Genomic DNA, 21,886 nt, shown 5'->3' on the forward strand with positions numbered 1-21,886 from the left:
CTTAACATGGTTCACTCTCAACATCTGCCTCTCTCTCTTCATCATCCTGTGTCACAGTGCATCTCCCCAAGGTATCCAGCCCTCCTACCCAGCCCACCTGGGGAAACAGGGGCCGCTCCTCCCGCTGGAACTTGAGGCAGTCAGTCAGCAGGCGCCTCATGGCTTTGGGGCAATTACTGAAGATTTTGCTGAGGTCCGGAGACAGATAGCCGCGGCCCACCATAAAGATGATCTGGTGGAGGGGGAATGGGTTGATTTGGGGCTTGGGCTGGGAGGCCCAGGGAACTATGAATCTTAAAATATATGGAAGGTTAATTTTTGGAGGACTAGAGGTGTCCAGTACTAAGGCCCAGAGGAGTCCCTGAGGACTTGGGAGGATTTTCTGCTGATATAAAAGAGGGATTGAAATTCAGGATATCAAAGACTGTGTGTTTGGCCCAGGACAACAGGAGTTCGGAGTTATTAAGGGGCATAAGCCCGGAAAACACTAAGATTCAGGGAAATGCAGAGTACTGCTTCTTGGAGAAACTTCTATTTCTGCAGGGGTCTGGGGCATAAATAAGTCAATGTACACTGAAAAGTACTCAAAGCTCAAATACTTGATATCTGGACCAGGTATCTAAGAACAGGGAAGGTTCTAGATCTTAAATCTGGAGAATTGTGAGAATCTAAGACCTAGAGTGTTATAGATTCCAGGACCCCAAATTCAGGGTGACTGTGGGTATCTGAGAAGCACAAAGGGCCTGAGTATTGGGCACACAAGGTATTTTCAGCATCCATAGTAGGAGACTATAAATATTGAAGGGTTCAGGGGGCTTCTGAAGAAGGGTTTGGGGGTCTAGGAGCATTCAAAGAAATCTGGATTTTAAGGGTTCTGGCTCAGGGGTTTGTGGATGTATGTGGAGGATGGGAGTTAGTATGAGATATCTAAAAGGCAGATTCTAGGACTTTTCATCCAGAAAAATCCTAGGCTTGTGTGTGTGTGGGGGGCAACTATTAACAGTCTGTACAAATGAGGGGACCTCAAGTGTAAAACCCTGAGAACTGAAGGTAAGTTATGCGGCTCACCTGATCACGGCTGCCAATGTGGCTGTAGGGCAGTGAGCCGGTCATAAGCTCATAGAGCACAACGCCATAGGCATAGACATCCGACTGGAAGCTGTAGGGGTTCGGGTCCTGCATCCGGATCACCTCAGCTGCCTTTGGTAGGCCAGACAGGGCAGGGGGACCATGATGGACAAAAAATGACTAGTCCATAGTACTAGATCCTGATAGTTACGCTGAGGACCATTCAGTGCCACCCATGCGAGGTAAAACCTGGGCAGTCCAGATACCCCCACCTGACACAGGCATCCCCATTTTGCCTGGCATGTCCCAATCTAAAAGTCCACATCTCCCATTGCTCCCCATCTAGCCTGACCCAACTTACCATCCATAGCACAGACCCTGAGGGCTGCTCTAAGGGCTGGGCCCCACTCCACCGTGTCTTCACCGTGGCCAGGCCGAAGTCACCAATCTTGACTGTGAGCCCCTCATGTAGGAAGATATCCAGCAGGGTCAAGGGCCATTACAACAAATCCCAAGAGCTACGCCTCATACCCTGACTAGATGGTTCTCAGAACCCCTGTGCTAGTGAGGTATGTCTCTTGCCAGAAGCTACTCCCATTTCATACTAACTATCCACAACTGATGGGACCCCACTTGGCTCAACGGTGACCCAAAACCAACAAGTGCCCTGGATGACACCTAAAGCTGTCATGCCTGGGACACTGACCCTGAAATGTCATCTACAACTACTACATCTCATCTGACCAGAGTACCCAACAGTATGTGAACCATCTGATCCCTAAACAAAGGTCCTTCATTTAAAAGGCCCTTTACCAGGTATAGCTCTGTTACCTGGCAAGAAACCACAAGATATAGGCCCTTCTCTTTTCACCTCCAGAATCTTACCCCTAAAATCATCCTTTTAAACTATCACTCCCAATCCCAGCCAGGGACAGGTAGATACTGTTGGACTTTAGGTCTCGGTGAATGATGTTCTTGGCGTGGAGGTAGCTGTGGAGATGGAAGTGGGAAGTGGGTAGTGAATTGTCTGGAGACTATTTCAGCTCTCCCTCCCACCTCCCCAACTCTCTAAGATGTGAGGCTCACTCCATGCCCTGGGCAGTCTGCCGGGCCACGTCAATGAGCTGGACCATGTCAAAGCGCGTGTCAGCCACATGTAGGTGGTGGTACAGGCTGGAACCCTCACACCACTGTGTGATGATGGCAAACCCCGGCCGAGTCATGAAACCCATGAACAGCAAAATGTTGACATGGCGTGTCTTCCTGTAGGCAGGGAGGGGAGGTTGGGGGAAGGGGTCAGGAAATAGAACAACTCAGCACGAGGAAAAGCGATGTCAGCTACCCTCACTGTCACTCACTTTACCTTGTCTTTAAGGGTGCTCAGGGCCAGAATGTTGTCAGATCCCAATCTGTGAGACTTGATGGGCTGCTGGGAGCTGAGTAGAGGTGGATGTTCTGACCTTCCTCAACAAAATTCTATTTTATTTTATTATTTTCATCTGTTTTTGAAAGAGGATCTCATATTTTATTACCAAGCTGGCCTGGAGCTCACTAAGTAGCCTGGGCAGGCCTCAAACTCTCAGAACTCTGAACCAACCTCCTAAGCACTGGGATCATGGGCATGAGCCACCATACCCAGCAGTAACTATTTTACAGATGACAAAATAGGGAGCCAACCTTCTTTATCAATACTGATAGAGAAAGGGGCAAGACATGAAGACATGTGTAACATGGGAGGATAGTTTCCTAATCACTTGAGAGGCCTAGAGGTAAAGAATCTGGAGTCAGGAACCACGCTACAACCCAAGTTTAGTCCAAACCTTCTCCAGTGAAGAGGCCTTCTAACCTCTTTGGTTCTCTTATTCCCAAACCATACAACTGCTATCATTACAGCAGCGGCTTTGAGGATGTCACAAAGGGTGAATAAATGGTCTTTACGGTCCTAAAAACAGCTGAACAGACAGGAAATACTCTGAAACTTGCAGATTGTTTCTGGGTACCTGGGTCTACCTCATGGAAACTGCCACATACAAACCTCTTTAATATAGTTTATGAGAAAACCACATTCTTTTATATAACCTTTCATATGCTAAGCACATGCTCTACCAGTGAGTTTTACACACAAGGATTAGTTTTGGTTTTTGAAATAGGGTTTCATGTATCACAGGCTGGCTTCAAATTCCTGGTCCTCATGCCTCAGCCTACCAAATGCTAAGAGTACAGACATGTACTACCACACAGCCACACAGATGCCCCCCAAATATTTTGAGACTAAGTTTCATCACATACCGCAGATTGTTTGAACAATCTGTGTATTTGTATGTGTGAAAGTATACATGTGTGTTTTAGTACATGTGTATGCATACTTAAGTGAAGGATGTTTTCAGGAGCTACTTGATTTGTTTAAGCACTTACTTATTTTATAAACTTGTTTTGAGACAGACACTTTTTCCTGGGACCTGGGGCACACCCATTAGTCTGGAGTAGCTGGCTGATGAGCCCCTGGCATCTTCCTATCTGTGTTTCTCCGGTGATGAGCTTGGAAGCCTTGCTGCCATACCCAGCCTTTTACACGGGCGCTAGCGACCAAACTCAGGTCTTCATGCTTCCATGATAAGTACTTTACTACACTATCACATCAGCTCTGGCTGCAAACTGTTGTTCCTTCTGCCTCAGCCGCCCAAGTACAGAGATTACAGTTATGCACCATCATTCTCAACAAAGGGATTCGTGTGTGTGTGTGTGTGTGTGTGTGTGAGAGAGAGGGGGGGAAAGAGAGAGAGACAGAGAGAGAGAGACAGAGAGAGAGAGAGAGGCAGGCAGGCAGCAGGTAGACATGTACATCTGTGCACACAAATGAATAGCAGAGGTCCATGTCGGTGTATTCTTCAGTCTCCACATTGTTTAGTATGTGGCACACATGCATCATTGTGTGTTTACCTGTGCATGTGCATGGGTGGAGAAGCCAGAGGTTGATGCTGGATATCTATCTCCCTTGACTGTTTTCCACCTCATTTTTTGAGACTAAATCTCTAACTAAACCTAGATCTCACCTAGACTTAAGCCCCAGCCATCCGCTCGTCTCTGCCTTCCCAGTGCTAGGATTACAGGTGTGCACCACTGCACCCAGTGTTTTCCTTCTTATGTGGGTGTTGGGAATCTAAACTCAAGTGCTTACATATCAAGAACTTTACTGACGGAGCTATCTTCCCAGCAAATATGAAGATTCCTTTGTATGTGTTTATCTGTGTATATAGAGCATGTTTGCCAAAGTGTACATGTGGAGAACAGAGGACAAGTTTCAGGTGTTCTCTCCTACCATGTAGGTCCCAGGGTCTGAAGAGACTCAGGTTGTCAGACCTGGTGCTGAGTCACCTCAGCAGCATAAGGATTCTTAAGAGCGGGAAGCCAGTAGATAAAATATAAATAGAATACAAAATGTTGCATACTCAAATCATCAAGCTTTACAGAGATGAGCTGAGAAGTTTTCTTATTGTGGCATCCATTGTGTTCATCTGATAGAGGCAGGTAACAGGGGTAACATCTCAGATTGTCAGAAATTATACCTTTCTGATAACAGGGAGTATAGCTCAGTGGTAGCACATGTTTAGTATGGTGAAGCCCTGGGTTAGACACACATACACACAAAGCCCTGGGTTATACACACATACACGCACACACATGCACACACGCGTGCGCACACACACATGCACATGCACACGCACACACAAACCCTATACAGCCTTGCTTATATAAAACAAAGGCATGAAGTACTATGCTAAATAATAACTGGAATGGCTAAAAGGATGCCACCCTGGTTTTCTCAGTGTGAATGAATTAAAAGTGTTGATTATACCTTAATTACAGCAATTATAATAACTACACAACTGGCCTATAGAATATGACCATAATTAATATTGTTCTTTGCATCAAAGCAAATTGTAAGTATAAAATTATAGTGAACAACAAGTCCACAACACAATAAATATAATAGCAGTGACTCAGCAAAAGGGAAGGACGGATGTGAGCACTCCTGGAGCTGGAGTTACATAAAATCTTCATGTGTTAAATAATCATGGGAATAACCTAAGGCTAGATCTAGTTCCTAGCCAGCAAATAGCAATGTTAATCCAAAGAAACATCATCCTCATTGTCCTTCTCATCAGCCCACTGCTGAGAAAGGAAGGGGTCATCTCTTGGAGAGAAATTGAGCCTGATTAAGCTTCCAACATGGCACAAATCAAGTAGACACCCAGGAAGCACCCCAGCATGGCTTTCCCCGACACTAAATGCTGCCTGCCACCATCCTGTCCCACTTACACACATAGCGACCTCACCTGAGCACCTGCATCTCATTCTTGAAGGCCTGGGCCTGCTCAGCGGTAGGTTGGGCCACCTTGAGCACTTTTACAGCTACATCGCCGTGCCAACGCCCCCGAAACACAGTGCCAAAAGAGCCTGTCCCGATCCTCTTCAACAGCTGTACCTCACTGGGTGGCACCTCCCAGTAATAGCCTGAGTCCCGGTACCCCAGGTTCTTCTGTGGGCCAGATGGGTGGCATCAGAGGGGCCTACCCACAACCCTCAGTCATAGCACTCAGGCTGTGGTGGCCCCCAAGGATTTCCTATGGCATACCACTTTTTTCTTTTCATCTGCCAAGGACTTCCGCTCCCGCTGTTCTGCAGGTAACTTGGAATGTGGGGACTTCCTCCCTGAAGTCACACTAGCTGGGCTAGGGCTACCCCGAGGGGCTCCATCACCACCTCTACCAGCAGCTGTGGTTGTACAGAAGGCTGTGAGTGGAGGCAAGTGGGGTGCTGGGGCAGAGAGCTCAGGGTGCAGAAAGGGGCGGGGTTCTCTCACCATCGGTGCTGAAGCTCTGAGCAGTAAACTGGAAGGAGGTGGGAGCAGAAGTCAACGTGAGGATATGGCAGTAGTAATGGCTTTAAGCAAAGCTCCGTGCTCCCCACTGTCACCTCCTTGACACCCACCTGCATGAGGCTCGAGTCCATGGGAGCTGTGGTGCTGACCATGTGGACGTTAGGAGTAGATGTGGAGCGGATGCGCTGCAGTGGGGGGTTGGCGGGGGCGGGGAAGGAGAAGTGCTCCTGGTCACGTTGCTGGGTAAAGGGGCTAATAGAGAAAAGGCTGTGAAATCAATCGCTGCAGAAGGTACTAGAAAGCAAAGAAAGCCCAACTCCACCACCCTGAATGTGCGTTTAACTCCGAAACAGTACATGTCTGTTGGTCATACCAGTAATCATCTCCTCAAGAAGCATTTACTGAGTGCTTCCTGTGTGCCAGATTCAACTCGAAACAGAGGAGATCAAACTGTGGATACCATAAATAAAAAGCTCTTGCCCTTGTAGAGTTATTTTTAGCAGAGGTAGAAGAATAAAAAAAAAAATATATAATGTGCCTGTTAGTGATAGGCACAAAAAGAGGAAATTAAATGAAGAAGGTAGAAAGTGTCCCTGGGGAAGTCAGGAGTGGGTTCTCAGAAAGGGTAATATTGGGGAAAGGTCTAAAGAAGGAACAATGAAGGACAAAGATAGTTGGAGAAAGGGTAGGATATGACTTTTTATTACATATCATAATGACATGTATTTTTCAAATATATTATTTATTTTATAATGAGCATTACCTAAATTAAAATGGCAACGTTTTCAATACACATATTATCATATTATGTAATACACATTACACACATCATATAACGATTATACATATATCACGTTACAAAACACGTTTACTGTTTTAAGACAGTCTCATGTAGCCCAGGCTGGCCTTGAACTTGCTACTTAGTGGAAGGTAGCCTTGAACTATTGATCGTCTTGCCTCCCATGAATTATACCTTACAGAAAAACATTCTTCTGTTACTTTCACCGTCCTGAGATTAAATTCACAGGTAAATCAGCACACATACACTCATAACTACAAATAATAATACATTAACCTTACTTTTAATATATTATGTAAAACTATATACTATCATACCCAACATAAGCGAAATAAAAGTACTTTCTGATACAGTAACATTTATTTCAAAGAGAAAACACTGGGGGTGTAGTTATACTGGCAGAAATGAACAAACTAGACGATTTTATATATACACTTGTAATGAATAATGCCTTGTTATTTACTCTGTATCAGATCTTTCCTTAAGCACTGCAAATATCTCAACTCTTAATCAGAACCCACTAGGGAAAGGTCTCATCCCCTCTTCCCAGATGAAAAAAAAACCGAAGCCTGCAGTGACTGACGCCTTACCAATGATCCCACAGTCCCACGCCCTTATTCAACACTTGTAGGTACTCAATAGTATTTATCACGTAAACAAATAAATCAAAGAATAATCTCTCAGGGTCCTCCAATCCTTCTTTCACTGGCCCCCTGGCCTTTCATCTACGACATCCCTACCTGGGACCCTGGGGGGGTAGCAGCTGATTCACAGAGACATTGGAGGGGGCCTCCTGCTGCCTGGAGCCGCCAGACAGGTCCTGGATGCTGTGATAGAACCTTGAGGACATAAAGGTGCAAAACAAAAAGTCTGTAAGTATCAGTGGGATGACTGTGAGCCCTCATGCTGGGGCTTCTGTTCCCCACCCCTCAAGCCACCCCAGGCTGGGCTCACTGGCGGCGGTTGGTACTCATGTCAACGCAGACGGTGGGGACCTTGGAGGAACAATGCTGGTGGAACTTGTAGCCACAGGTCTGGCAGCGAAATCCATGGAACAGAAACTTAAGGCAGAAGTCACAGAAGGCCAGGCTGAAGAACGTCTTCCGTACCTGCAGCCACAAGGCAGGGAAGCGCAGGCCTGACTGAGGGCCCTCTCTGTCCGCACTGTGGCCCCGCCCCACCATCCCCATTAGACTTACAAAATTGTGCATGGTCAGCGGCACATCTTCCAGGACCTCCACAATGAGTTCCTCACCATCCAGAGGCGCAATGGCTGTGTCCCAGGCAGTGACCGTCTTTCTTCTGCAAGAAGTATGGGGGAGAATGTGAGTGATGGTGAACTGGGGCCACAGGAGGCAGGGAAGGTCCAAAAGTTCCTCTCAATCCCCAACCACAAACTACTCTCTCACATGTTTAATTTTCACATGTTTGTCACTTTGGGGCTGGAGAGATGATGGCTCAGCAGTTAAGAATACTTGCTTCTCTTTCAAAGGACCTGGGTTCGGTTCCCGGCACTCACAAGGTGGCTCACACCTTGATCCCACTGAACTCCAGGGGGATCCTGAACCTCCTTCTGGCCCACATAGGCACGAGGACTGCACACAGCGCACAGACATGCAGTCAAAACACTCATACACATATAAAGGGTAACATTTCACATAACAAATAAAGTTAGTCACTATTCTTACTCCCCTTTATAGATGAGGAAACAGGCTCAAGCAATTAGGTGAGTTGCACACCCACCACTCCCAGATTTGATGTTAACCATGTGGTGGGAGGCAAATGAAACTACATCTCAGGAGTAGTAAGCCAGCACCTGAGAAGGGGGCTGATGAGAGACTGAAACAGGTAAAATGAAAACATGAACTCTGTCCAAAACATTAAGGCACCAAGGAAGACAAGAATAGAAAGGCCAGTGAAGACCAACTCCACAGTGCATGGGGACCATGAGAAAAGAAAGAGCTGGTGACTTCGAGAAATTTGTGAAAGGGCAAAACAGATGAACTCTGGAAGGTGACAGACTGAAGATTTGAGGGCTGAGTGGATAGTGACTTGCAGACCTTCCAACAGTCAATGAAGGGAAACAAAAGATGCCACCTGGCTTACCTCAGATGGCGGAAGACTCCAAGACAAATGAGGAGGAATAGGATGGCACTGAAGAATGGAGGTTTGTAGGGACCCAGGGAATGGCATGGGCTTTCCATACTTACCCTTTGATGAGTCTGTAGACCACGCAGCAGTCCTGATTGAGACCCCTCACCTTGAGGGCCTTGTCCAAAGAGTCATAGACACTCATGCCTTCCCGGACAGTCACCTGTGTGTGTATATATACAGAGAGAGATTGGGGGGTCTTCAGTACCCAATAGGTACCCTAGCCAATTTATTCCTTCCCTCTGCAGTAGCCATTCCCTACCCCTTGTCACCCTTCTGATCCCCCACTTCTAACTAGGACCATCTGGAACCCCTGCCAGTATTGCCCGAATGACTCACCACTGTGCGCTGCTTGTTAGGCAGGTACACCTTGACAGTGCCAACTACCCGAGTTGGGTCAGTCCCACTAGCAGTAGGGCCTCGTGGTGGTTCCATGTTGCCTGCGACGTTTTTCAGGATGGGCTGAGGTAGGACTGGGCTGTTGCCATAGGCCTCCTAGCAGAGGACAGAGGAAAACATTCAGAGGTCTAGTAATGCCAGCCTGAAAGCAGAGTGGCAGAGGTCATATAAAATTCCATCTCCAAGCTCCCACTGCTTCCTGAGTCCCACATTTTATGAAACAGCCCAATGACACCAACCCTTCTCTGCTGAGAATCTCCTATTGCTTATCTCACATTTGAGTACCAAGATCTGAGACTCACTGCAGTGAGGAGGCAGTACACAACACAAGAATCTTCTAGAGACTGATGGGGGAAGTCAGTATGTACTGCACTGAGCATCTCAGTCTCAGGTCTCAGGCACACAGTGGAAATGAATAGGCTGGCTAAGCTTGAAAGAATGGGTGACCAGACACATAGGGAAAGGAATCACGGACAGAGAAAAGGAAAATGGAGGATCATCAGACCTTGACTTTAGTTTGGAGGAAATGAAGACTGTACCAACGACCTTAAAAGGCACTGTGGGTATTCCAGAGCATTGAGCTATAAGGCTGATGGTAGAATCAAAGGTACCGTCAGATAGCTAATAGAGGTCACCAGACTCCATGATGAATTCACAGAGGTTCACCATACACTATACTAGAGAGAGATGTAATAGGAGTCACTACGCACTGTGAAAAACAGCTGGATAATAGACCACATTACACACTAAATCAAATGCAGTGGCAATGATGGCTCATCAAAAAACACTATCAAGAGGAAAGGGAAAGGAAAACAATGGTATACAGGTGGGGAAAATGGAGGTAAGGTTGGGGGAAGGGTTTCCAAAAACTGTACCTGATAACTACTGAGGGGGTCACAGATTACTGGTGTAAACGCACTGTGAAATCATGGAAAGAGGTTAGGGTGAACTAGGGATAATGGAGATGGCGTTGGTGGCGTAGACAGTAATGGCAATATGGAACCATGGGAGAGAGCTGCATCTCCTGGACGTCGTGAGAAAAACGTCATCAGACATTTTAAGGGATTTAAGAATTCACCTTGGAATTTCGCACCCAACCCCCAGACCCCAGACCCAATTTTGCTCGGTCCCACCCTCCCCGAGGGGGTCACAGATTACTGGTGTAAACGCACTGTGAAATCATGGAAAGAGGTTAGGGTGAACTAGGGATAATGGAGATGGCGTTGGTGGCGTAGACAGTAATGGCAATAAGGAACCATGGGAGAGAGCTGCATCTCCTGGACGTCGTGAGAAAAACGTCATCAGACATTTTAAGGGATTTAAGAATTCACCTTGGAATTTCGCACCCAAGCCCCAGACCCCAGACCCAATTTTGCTCGGTCCCACCCTCCCCGAGGGCTTCAAGCTCTGTGCAGGCGCACTGCCACACGCAGCAAGCGAAACCACCACTGCAGCCTGCAGGCCGACTCCTCCATCCACTCCCACGGTCGATGACGACGGTCTCGCCCAGGTCAAACCACTCCTTTGGTTCCGGGCGGGAGAACGCTGAGATTCAGACGGAAGCATCTTGGAGCTGAGCTTTTGGTCCGGACTTCATACCCGGGTCCCGCAGCCGCTCCAAAACCCGAACCCTACCGGGCCTGCCCTCACCTGTCACACCGCTACCACCACCGCCTCCATCTTGGGCTTGTCTTCTTGTTTCCTCTCTCAGTCCACTGCCACCGTCCCTCGGCTCTTTGCTATTGGCTCTCCTGGACTCGTCTCTGCATTCTTATTGGACTAAAATAATGCCCATCAAGACAAGGGCCAGCGGAATGTGGGTCGGGTTCCGGATTAGGAGGGGTGGGCTCAAATGGCTGTCTCTAGGGCAAATTCGCCTGGCCTGATTGGCGCGCAGGCGCAGTCAGGGCGACAACTGCGCATTGAGGACTTTAACCCTAGCAGTGCTACAGAATAAAGAAACGTGTCCTTTTTTTTGGTGTGGGCGTTGGAGGCACGACTCGATTTCAGTTTTGTATTTTCTGGCCATTTGAGACTGATCTTACAGGCTTAAGGATATGAGCAACAGAATCCCTTAAATGCAATTTGGCCAGTACTGTAAAACGCATTTTTTAAAAAATATTTTTATTTTCTATATTCTTTGTTTACATTCCAAATGATTTCCCCTTTCCCGGATCCCCCCTCCCCATATGTCCCATAAACCTTCTTCTCTCCATCCCTTCTCCAATCACCTCCCTCCTTTTTCTCTGTCCTTATATTCCCCTCCAATGCTAGATCAGTAAAACGCATTTTAAAGGACTCTTCATATATCTTAGTTTGATGGTCTTTAAAACAGGGTGGGCTCAGACTAAATGATGTTCAGTATTTACCAGCTCTATGAGACTGTAGTCATAACCTAAGCTAATTAGCGAATCTGTGCTGGAGGTCTGGCTGTAGGGAGGGAGGCTTTCCCCAGGAAAGGGGTTGAGGAATTTGAAAGACAGACCACAGCTGGCTAGGTGAAGAAAGGAGTGTTGTTCTGGAATGCAGTAGTGTGGCAGCCATTTGTGGGCATATTTTAGGATGAATATAATTCTTAAACTGAACTTACCCAGACATCAGAATAAGACACAGACACACGCACGAGCGCGCGCGCGCACACACACACACACACACACACACACACGCGCATACACACATGTACATATGTATGTACCTACATTCTTTTTCTTGGAGCATTTCCTTCAGAAAGCTTGTATTTTCTCTGTCCTTCTGAGATATATGCAAATCTTCCTTAAAAGCTTAGTATGGTTCTAGGGTTGTAGCTCAACAGGAGAATAAACACAAAGCCCTGAGTTAAATTTCCAGCAACAGCCTCCCCCACCCACCAAAGACTATGGAGGTCTCTTGCCAATTTTACAACCACAGAAAATTTCCCTTAAGGGCCTTGAAACCATCTCTTTCAAGATGGTTTCTACCTCCCCATCTGATTCAAACTTCCTAGATGTGTCCAGCTCAAAACTGTTACTTCTTTCTCATAAGATGTGAGTCTTGGTTTTCCTTTGGATAAAGTTAAGTAACAGATGGCCACCCTGACTACTAGACGAATTTAAGACAAACTCTGTGTCCAAAATGGTACTGTCACGTTTTCTTACTGCAAAACAAGCTAGTAGTTATTTTGAGAACCTGTATGTAATGGCTGTGTCTGTTGGCTCTATAAAAAGATAAGATTTCTTTCTTTAAATTCTCTGCAAAAACAGGACAAGAAATAATTTGAAAATCAATCAATCATGTAGTCCAACAACATCATTTCTAAGTGTTTACTCTAGAGAAATGAAAACATATACCCACATGGGAGGCTGGAAAATGTTAACAACCAGCTTTTCGGGAAGAAAACAACTGTAATTTGTAGCATTTGTCAGTTGTGGTAGAAAGCTTCCTACAGTGGCTATTTCAAACTACCAATATGACATCACTGAACCAGAGTTAAGAGAGGCCTTAAATTGGCTGTGGTGAGCCAACCTCAGCATGTTACATATCCACACTAAAACATGTATGTACATATTCAGATTAGCTTTATTCGTATTAGCAAAAGTAAAAACTAAAAGCAAAAATACTAGAAACAGCCTCAGTATCCAACAAAAGAATTGACCACAAACTATGACAATGATCATGTAATAGAATGCCACTCAGCAATCACGACTATAGAACAGCATAGATGAATTTCCGGGACCTAAGTTTAAAAGGAAAAAAAAAACAGGCACAAAAGAGGAATAGTATAGTTTTCAATGGAATTCTGATCCAGAAAAAAACAGTCTACAGTGAAAGAAATCAAACTAGTCGTCATTTGGGGGAAGAGTAGAGAGGACATTACTTTGGTGTGGATGTGGTCTGTCCTTGTCAAAATTCATGGTGGAATTTTGGTTGCCAGTACATGGATACTCATAGGTGAGACCATTCAGGGGGGTTGACATCTTTTGGGCAAGACTGGATTAGTTCTTGCAGCAGTGAATTAGTTCTTGCTCTTCAAATTGAGTTATTGGGTGCTAGGGAGACGGCTCAAGTTGGTAAAGTGTTTCACAAGCTTGAGTGAAGTACTCGGGTACTTCCCACATCAAAATAAACCAAGTGTGGTGATCTGTGTTTGTAATTCCAGTGAGAGGAGGAAACAGCAAGGTCCCTGAGACTGGCTGCCAGCAAGTCTAGCTGAATCTATGAGCTCCAGGCCAATTCAAAGGCTCTGTGTTAACAAACAAGGTCAAGTCTAGCAAGATGGTTCAGTGGTTAAAGGTGCTTGTGTTGCAGACCAGCTAACCTGAGTTTGATCCCTAGAATCCACAAAAATGTAGAAGGAAAAACTGACTCCACAGAGATGTCTTTTAACCTCAACATATATACTATAGCAGCTGTGTAGCCCTATCATGCATGCACAAAATAATAATATTAGTAATAATAATAGTAAACAAAGTTGATGGCACCTGAAGGATACTGGAGGTTGACCCCTTGTTTTTATATACATGTACACATATATCCAGCTGGACACTCATGACTTCACATGTATAAAAAATAATGGTGGATGCTGATATACGTGTTTGTGTGGATATATGCACATGTGTATGCAAATTCATGTGCATGTATGTGTGGAAGCAAAGATTGGTCTAGGCTGTCTCTTCCAACTCATTTCCACTGTATTTTTTTGGAAAGTGTCTCTCACTGAACCTGGCACTCACCCTTTTTGCTAAACTGGCTGGCCAGTGAACTCCACCTTCTCAGCACTGGGATCACAGACATACACTGCTGCTGGCTTTTATCTTCAGGTCCTCATGACTGCATGGGAAGTATTTTACTGAGCCATTCACCAGGCCCTAGGATGAGTTATATATAATATCTGACCCACTTTGTCCTTCATTAAAAAACATTTTCTTTTATTTCTCCCCAGTGTGTGTGTGTGTGTGTGTGTGTGTGTGTGTGTGTGTGTGTGTGTACACGCGCATGCTCGCACCTCCACCTCTCTCTTCTCTGCACTCCATCTTTCCTTTATGGGGCTCTGACCAGAAGTCAAGCATGTTCATGTACAATTCTCTTGGATTCCCTTGCCTTCTGAACTATAAGCCCAAGTTGACATCTTTTTGGATTAAGGCATGCATAAAGAAATGTTTAGAGACAATTGGAATGTTCTACGTGGATTTTTTCAAAGCTTATTAGATCCTATTTACTGAAAACAGTTATACATTCTACTATATGTTTAATATATACCAATGAAAATGAACATAGGGCTAGGGTAACAGTGAGTTGTTTGTCATATTGCCAGAGCTGAGGTTCAATCCCCAGCACCACCAAAATGTTCATGGGGAAAAAAAGGTTCCAGACAGAACTCGAAACATTTTAGTTTCTTAGAAACTCTGCTGCCACTGCTACCTCTGATGCCTCTGCTGCCACTGCTGCCTCTGCTGCCACTGCTGCCTCTGCTGCCACTGCTGCCTCTGCTGCTGCTGCTGCCGCTGCCTCTGCTGCCACTGCTGCCTCTGCTGCCTGTGCTACCACGGCTGCCACTGCTGCCTCTGGTGCCTCTGCTGCCACTGCTGCCTCTGCTGCCTCTGCTGCCACTGCTGCCTCTGCTGCCACTGCTGCCTCTGCTGCCACTGCTGCCACAGCTGCCACTGCTGCCACTGCTGCCTCTGCTGCCACTGCTGCCACTGCTGCCACTGCTGCCTCTGCTGCCGCTTTTGCCTCTGCCGCCTCTGCTGCCACAGCTGCCTCTGCTGCTGCTGCCGCCACTGCTGCCACTGCTGCCACTGCTGCCTCTGCTGCTGCTGCCACCACTGCTGCAACTGCTGCCTCTGCTGCCTCTGCTGTCACTGCTACCTCTGCTGCCACTGCTGCCACTGCTGCCTCTGCTGCCACTGCTGCCTCTGCTGCCACTGCTGCCACTGCTGCCACTGCTGCCGCTGCTGCCTCTGCTTCCTCTGCTGCCACTGCTGCCACTGCTGCCTCTGCTGCGACTGCTGCCTCTGCTGCCTCTGCTGCCTCTGCTGCCTCTGCTGCCTCTGCTGCCACTGCTGCCACTGCTGCCTCTGCTGCCTCTGCTGCCACTGCTGCCTCTGCTGCCACTGCTACCTCTGCTGCCTCTGCTGCCACTGCTGCATCTGCTGCCACTGATGCCTCTGCTTCCTCTGCTGCCACTGCTGCCACTGCTGCCTCTGCTGCCACTGCTGCCTCTGCTGCCTCTGCTGCCCCTGCTGTCCCTGCTGAACCTGCTGCCTCTGCTGCCTCTGCTGCCACTGCTGCCTGTGCTGCCACTGCTGCCTCTGCTGCCTCTGCTGCCACTGCTACCTCTGCTGCCACTGCTGCCTCTGCTGCCACTGCTGCCTCTGCTGCTGCTGCTGCTGCTGCCTCTGCTGCCACTGCTGCCTCTGCTGCCTCTGCTACCACTGCTGCCACTGCTGCCACTGCTGGCACTGCTGCCTCTGCTGCCACTGCTGCCACTGCTGCCACTGGTGCCTCTGCTGCCACTGCTGCCTCTGCTGCCACTGCTGCCTCTGCTGCCACTGGTGCCGCCACTGCTGCCACTGCTGCCTCTGCTGCCACTGATGCCTCTGCTTCCTCTGCTGTCACTGCTGCCACTGCTGCCTCTGCTGCCACTGCTGCCTCTGCTGCCTCTGCTGCCCCTGCTGTCCCTGCTGAACCTGCTGCCTCTGCTGCCACTGCTGCCTCTGCTGCCACTGCTGCCTCTGCTTCCACTGCTGCCTCTGCTGCCGCTGCTGCCACTGCTGCCTCTGCTGCCTCTGCTGCCTCTGCTGCCTCTGCTGCCACTGCTGCCTCTGCTGCTGCTGCTGCCACTGCTGCCACTGCTGCGATTGCTGCCTCTGTTGCCTCTGCTGCCACTGCTGCCTCTGCTGCCACTGCTGCCTCTGCTGCCACTGCTGCCTCTGCTGCTGCCTCTGCTGCCTCTGCTGCCTCTGCTGCCTCTGCTGCCTCTGCTGCCTCTGCTGCCACTGCTGCCACTGCTGCCTCTGCTGCCTCTGCTGCCACTGCTGCCACTGCTGCCTCTGCTGCCACTGCTGCCTCTGCTGCCTCTGCTGCCACTGCTGCATCTGCTGCCACTGATGCCTCTGCTTCCTCTGCTGCCACTGCTGCCACTGCTGCCTCTGCTGCCACTGCTGCCTCTGCTGCCTCTGCTGCCCCTGCTGTCCCTGCTGAACCTGCTGCCTCTGCTGCCACTGCTGCCTCTGCTGCCACTGCTGACTCTGCTTCCACTGCTGCCTCTGCTGCCGCTGCTGCCACTGCTGCCTCTGCTGCCTCTGCTGCCTCTGCTGCCACAGCTGCCTGTGCTGCCACTGCTGCCTCTGCTGCCTCTGCTGCCACTGCTACCTCTGCTGCCACTGCTGCCTCTGCTGCCACTGCTGCCTCTGCTGCTGCTGCTGCTGCCTCTGCTGCCACTGCTGCCTCTGCTGCCTCTGCTACCACTGCTGCCACTGCTGCCACTGCTGGCACTGCTGCCTCTGCTGCCACTGCTGCCACTGCTGCCACTGGTGCCTCTGCTGCCACTGCTGCCTCTGCTGCCACTACTGCCTCTGCTGCCACTGGTGCCACCACTGCTGCCATTGCTGCCTGTGCTGCCACTGATGCCTCTGCTTCCTCTGCTGCCACTGCTGCCACTGCTGCCTCTGCTGCCACTGCTGCCTCTGCTGCCTCTGCTGCCCCTGCTGTCCCTGCTGAACCTGCTGCCTCTGCTGCCACTGCTGCCTCTGCTGCCACTGCTGCCTCTGCTTCCACTGCTGCCTCTGCTGCCGCTGCTGCCACTGCTGCCTCTGCTGCCTCTGCTGCCTCTGCTGCCACTGCTGCCTCTGCTGCTGCTGCTGCCACTGCTGCCACTGCTGCGACTGCTGCCTCTGTTGCCTCTGCTGCCACTGCTGCCTCTGCTGCCACTGCTGCCTCTGCTGCCACTGCTGCCTCTGCTGCTGCCTCTGCTGCCTCTGCTGCCACTGCTGCCTCTGCTGCCTCTGCTACCAGTGCTGCCACTGCTGCCTCTGGTGCCTCTGCTGCCCCTGCTGCCTCTACTGCCACTGCTGCCTCTGCTGCCACTGCTGACTCTGCTTCCACTGCTGCCTCTGCTGTCGCTGCTGCCACTGCTGCCTCTGCTGCCTCTGCTGCCTCTGCTGCCACAGCTGCCTGTGCTGCCACTGCTGCCTCTGCTGCCTCTGCTGCCACTGCTACCTCTGCTGCCACTGCTGCCTCTGCTGCCACTGCTGCCTCTGCTGCTGCTGCTGCTGCCTCTGCTGCCACTGCTGCCTCTGCTGCCTCTGCTACCACTGCTGCCACTGCTGCCACTGCTGGCACTGCTGCCTCTGCTGCCACTGCTGCCACTGCTGCCACTGGTGCCTCTGCTGCCACTGCTGCCTCTGCTGCCACTGCTGCCTCTGCTGCCACTGGTGCCACCACTGCTGCCACTGCTGCCACTGCTGCCTCTGCTGCCTCTGCTGCCCCTGCTGTCCCTGCTGAACCTGCTGCCTCTGCTGCCACTGCTGCCTCTGCTGCCACTGCTGCCTCTGCTTCCACTGCTGCCTCTGCTGCCGCTGCTGCCACTGCTGCCTCTGCTGCCTCTGCTGCCTCTGCTGCCTCTGCTGCCACTGCTGCCTCTGCTGCTGCTGCTGCCACTGCTGCCACTGCTGCGACTGCTGCCTCTGTTGCCTCTGCTGCCACTGCTGCCTCTGCTGCCACTGCTGCCTCTGCTGCCACTGCTGCCTCTGCTGCTGCCTCTGCTGCCTCTGCTGCCACTGCTGCCTCTGCTGCCTCTGCTACCAGTGCTGCCACTGCTGCCTCTGGTGCCTCTGCTGCCCCTGCTGCCTCTACTGCCACTGCTGCCTCTGCTGCCACTGCTGACTCTGCTTCCACTGCTGCCTCTGCTGTCGCTGCTGCCACTGCTGCCTCTGCTGCCTCTGCTGCCTCTGCTGCCACAGCTGCCTGTGCTGCCACTGCTGCCTCTGCTGCCTCTGCTGCCACTGCTACCTCTGCTGCCACTGCTGCCTCTGCTGCCACTGCTGCCTCTGCTGCTGCTGCTGCTGCCTCTGCTGCCACTGCTGCCTCTGCTGCCTCTGCTACCACTGCTGCCACTGCTGCCACTGCTGGCACTGCTGCCTCTGCTGCCACTGCTGCCACTGCTGCCACTGGTGCCTCTGCTGCCACTGCTGCCTCTGCTGCCACTGCTGCCTCTGCTGCCACTGGTGCCACCACTGCTGCCACTGCTGCCTCTGCTGCCACTGATGCCTCTGCTTCCTCTGCTGCCACTGCTGCCACTGCTGCCTCTGCTGCCACTGCTGCCTCTGCTGCCTCTGCTGCCCCTGCTGTCCCTGCTGAACCTGCTGCCTCTGCTGCCACTGCTGCCTCTGCTGCCACTGCTGCCTCTGCTTCCACTGCTGCCTCTGCTGCCGCTGCTGCCACTGCTGCCTCTGATGCCTCTGCTGCCTCTGCTGCCTCTGCTGCCACTGCTGCCTCTGCTGCTGCTGCTGCCACTGCTGCCACTGCTGCGACTGCTGCCTCTGTTGCCTCTGCTGCCACTGCTGCCTCTGCTGCCACTGCTGCCTCTGCTGCCACTGCTGCCTCTGCTGCTGCCTCTGCTGCCTCTGCTGCCACTGCTGCCTCTGCTGCCTCTGCTACCAGTGCTGCCACTGCTGCCTCTGGTGCCTCTGCTGCCCCTGCTGCCTCTACTGCCACTGCTGCCTCTGCTGCCTCTACTGCCACTGCTGCCTCTGCTGCCACTGCTGCCTCTGCTGACGCTGCTGCCACTGCTGCCACTGCTGCCTCTGCTGCCACTGCTGCCTCTCCTGCCACTGCTGCCTCTTCTGCTGCTGCCGACACTGCTGCCTCTGCTGCCACTGCTGCCTCTACTGCCTCTGCTGCCACTGCTGCCACTGCTGCCTCTGCTGCCTCTGCTTCCTCTGCTGGCACTGCTGCCCCTGCTGCCTCTGCTGCCTCTGCTGCCACTGCTGCTGCCGCTGCTGCCACTGCTGCCTCTGCTGCCTCTGCTGCCACTGCTGCCCCTGCTGCTGCTGCCGCCACTGCTGCCGCTGCTGCCTCTGCTGCCTCTGCTGCCACTGCTGCCCCTGCTGCTGCTGCCTCTGCTGCTGCTGCTGCTGCCTCTGCTGCCACTGCTGCCTCTGCTGCCTCTGCTGCCACTGCTGCCGCTGCTGCCTCTGCTGCCTTTGCTGCCACTGCTGTCTCTGCTGCCTCTGCTGCCACTGCTGCCTCTGCTGCCTCTTCTGCCACTGCTGCCTCTGCTGCCACTGCTGCCTCTGCTGCCACTGCGGTCTCTGCAGCCTCTGCTGCCACTGCTGCCTCTGCTGACGCTGCTGACGCTGCTGCCACTGCTGCCTCTGCTGCCTCTGCTGCCACTGCTGCCTCTGCTGCCACTGCTGCCTTTGCTGCTGCTGCTGCCATTGCTGCCACTGCTGCGACTGCTGCCTCTGCTGCCACTGCTGCTTCTGATGCCTCTGCTGCCACTGCTGCCTCTGCTGCCACTGCGGTCTCTGCAGCATCTGCTGCCACTGCTGCCTCTGCTGACGCTGCTGACGCTGCTGCCACTGCTGCCTCTGCTGCCTCTGCTGCCACTGCTGCCTCTGCTGCCACTGCTGCCTTTGCTGCTGCTGCTGCCATTGCTGCCACTGCTGCGACTGCTGCCTCTGTTGCCTCTGCTGCCACTGCTGCCTCTGCTGCCACTGCTGCCTCTGCTGCCACTGCTGCCTCTGCTGCTGCTGCTGCCTCTGCTGCCGCTGCTGCCTCTGCTGCCTCTGCTACCACTGCTGCCACTGCTGCCTCTGGTGCCTCTGCTGCCACTGCTGCCTCTGCTGCCTCTGCTGCCACTGCTGCCTCTGCTGCCTCTGCTGCCACTGCTGCCTCTGCTGCCGCTGCTGCCTCTGCTGCCACTGCTGCCCCTGCTGCCTCTGCTGCCCCTGCTGCCTCTACTGCCACTGCTGCCTCTGCTGCCTCTACTGCCACTGCTGCCTCTGCTGCCACTGCTGCCTCTGCTGACGCTGCTGCCTCTGCTGCCACTGCTGCCTCTGCTGCCACTGCTGCCTCTGCTGCCTCTTCTGCTGCTGCCGCCACTGCTGCCTCTGCTGCCACTGCTGCCTCTGCTGCCTCTGCTGCCACTGCTACCACTGCTGCCTCTGCTTCCTCTACTGGCACTGCTGCCTCTGTTGCCTCTGCTGCCTCTGCTGCCACTGCTGCTGCCGCTGCTGCCACGGATGTCTCTGCTGCCGCTTTTGCCTCTGCTGCCCCTGCTGCCCCTGCTGCCTCTGCTGGCACTGCTGCCCCTGCTGCCCCTGCTGCCTCTGCTGCCTCTCCTGCCACTGCTGCCTCTGCTGCCACTGCTGCCTCTGCTGACGCTGCAGCCACTGCTGCCACTGCTGCCTCTGCTGCCACTGCTGCCTCTGCTGCCTCTCCTGCCACTGCTGCCTCTTCTGCTGCTGCCGCCACTGCTGCCTCTGCTGCCACTGCTGCCTCTGCTGCCGCTGGTGCCACTGCTGCCACTGCTGCCTCTGCTGCCTCTGCTGCCACTGCTGCCACTGCTGCCTCTGGTTCCTCTGCTGCTGCTGCCTCTGCTGCTGCTGCCCCCACTGCTGCCGCTGCTGCCTCTGCTGCCTCTGCTGCCACTGCTACCTCTGCTGCCTCTGCTGCCACTGCTGCCTCTGCTGCCACTGCTGCCTCTGCTGCGACTGCTGCCTCTGCTGCTGCTGCTGCTGCCTCTGCTGCCACTGCTGCCTCTGCTGCCTGTGCTACCACTGCTGCCACTGCTGCCTCTGGTGCCTCTGCTGCCACTGCTGCCTCTGCTGCCTCTGCTGCCACTGCTGCCTCTGCTGCCACTGCTGCCTCTGCTGCCACTGCTGCCACTGCTGCCTCTGCTGCCACTGCTGCCTCAGCTGCTACTGCTGCCACTGCTGCCACTGCTGCCTCTGCTGCCGCTTTTGCCTCTGCCGCCTCTGCTGCCACAGCTGCCTCTGCTGCTGCTGCCGCCACTGCTGCCACTGCTGCCACTGCTGCCTCTGCTGCTGCTGCCACCACTGCTGCAACTGCTGCCTCTGCTGCCTCTGCTGTCACTGCTACCTCTGCTGCCACTGCTGCCACTGCTGCCTCTGCTGCTGCTGCTGCCACTGCTGCCTCTGCTGCCTCTGCTTCCTCTGCTGGCACTGCTGCCCCTGCTGCCTCTGCTGCCTCTGCTGCCACTGCTGCTGCCGCTGCTGCCACTGCTGCCTCTGCTGCCTCTGCTGCCACTGCTGCCCCTGCTGCTGCTGTCGCCACTGCTGCCGCTGCTGCCTCTGCTGCCTTTGCTGCCACTGCTGCCCCTGCTGCTGCTGCCTCTGCTGCTGCTGCTGCTGCCTCTGCTGCCACTGCTGCCTCTGCTGCTGCTGCCACCACTGCTGCCGCTGCTGCCTCTGCTGCCTTTGCTGCCACTGCTGTCTCTGCTGCCTCTGCTGCCACTGCTGCCTCTGCTGCCTCTGCTGCCACTGCTGCCTCTGATGCCTCTGCTGCCACTGCTGCCTCTGCTGCCACTGCTGTCTCTGCAGCCTCTGCTGCCACTGCTGCCTCTGCTGACGCTGCTGCCTCTGCTG

The 21,886-nt window shown here is 52.3% G+C and overlaps 1 protein-coding gene across 4 annotated transcripts in view; it reads right to left on the reverse strand.

The window, feature by feature from the left end:
- Araf (A-Raf proto-oncogene, serine/threonine kinase) overlaps nt 1-21,886 on the reverse strand; it is a 100,847-nt gene that overhangs the window by 605 nt on the left and 78,356 nt on the right. The window contains exons 1-15 of one of the 4 annotated variants that reach the window (XM_052170587.1): nt 10,950-11,046; nt 9,240-9,395; nt 8,960-9,063; nt 7,949-8,051; nt 7,704-7,858; nt 7,490-7,588; nt 6,061-6,217; nt 5,933-5,960; nt 5,705-5,844; nt 5,406-5,608; nt 2,155-2,331; nt 2,012-2,058; nt 1,430-1,548; nt 1,069-1,200; nt 98-232 (exon numbers count right to left, since the gene is read on the reverse strand). In XM_052170587.1, the coding sequence (XP_052026547.1) occupies nt 98-232; nt 1,069-1,200; nt 1,430-1,548; nt 2,012-2,058; nt 2,155-2,331; nt 5,406-5,608; nt 5,705-5,844; nt 5,933-5,960; nt 6,061-6,217; nt 7,490-7,588; nt 7,704-7,858; nt 7,949-8,051; nt 8,960-9,063; nt 9,240-9,335 (1,695 nt within the window). In that variant the 5' untranslated portion in view covers nt 9,336-9,395; nt 10,950-11,046. The other 3 variants (XM_052170588.1, XM_052170586.1, XM_052170585.1) reach the window with 3 other exon arrangements.

This window comes from Apodemus sylvaticus, chromosome X, assembly GCF_947179515.1.
Source record: "Apodemus sylvaticus chromosome X, mApoSyl1.1, whole genome shotgun sequence".
NCBI classification, from domain to species: Eukaryota; Metazoa; Chordata; class Mammalia; order Rodentia; family Muridae; genus Apodemus; species Apodemus sylvaticus.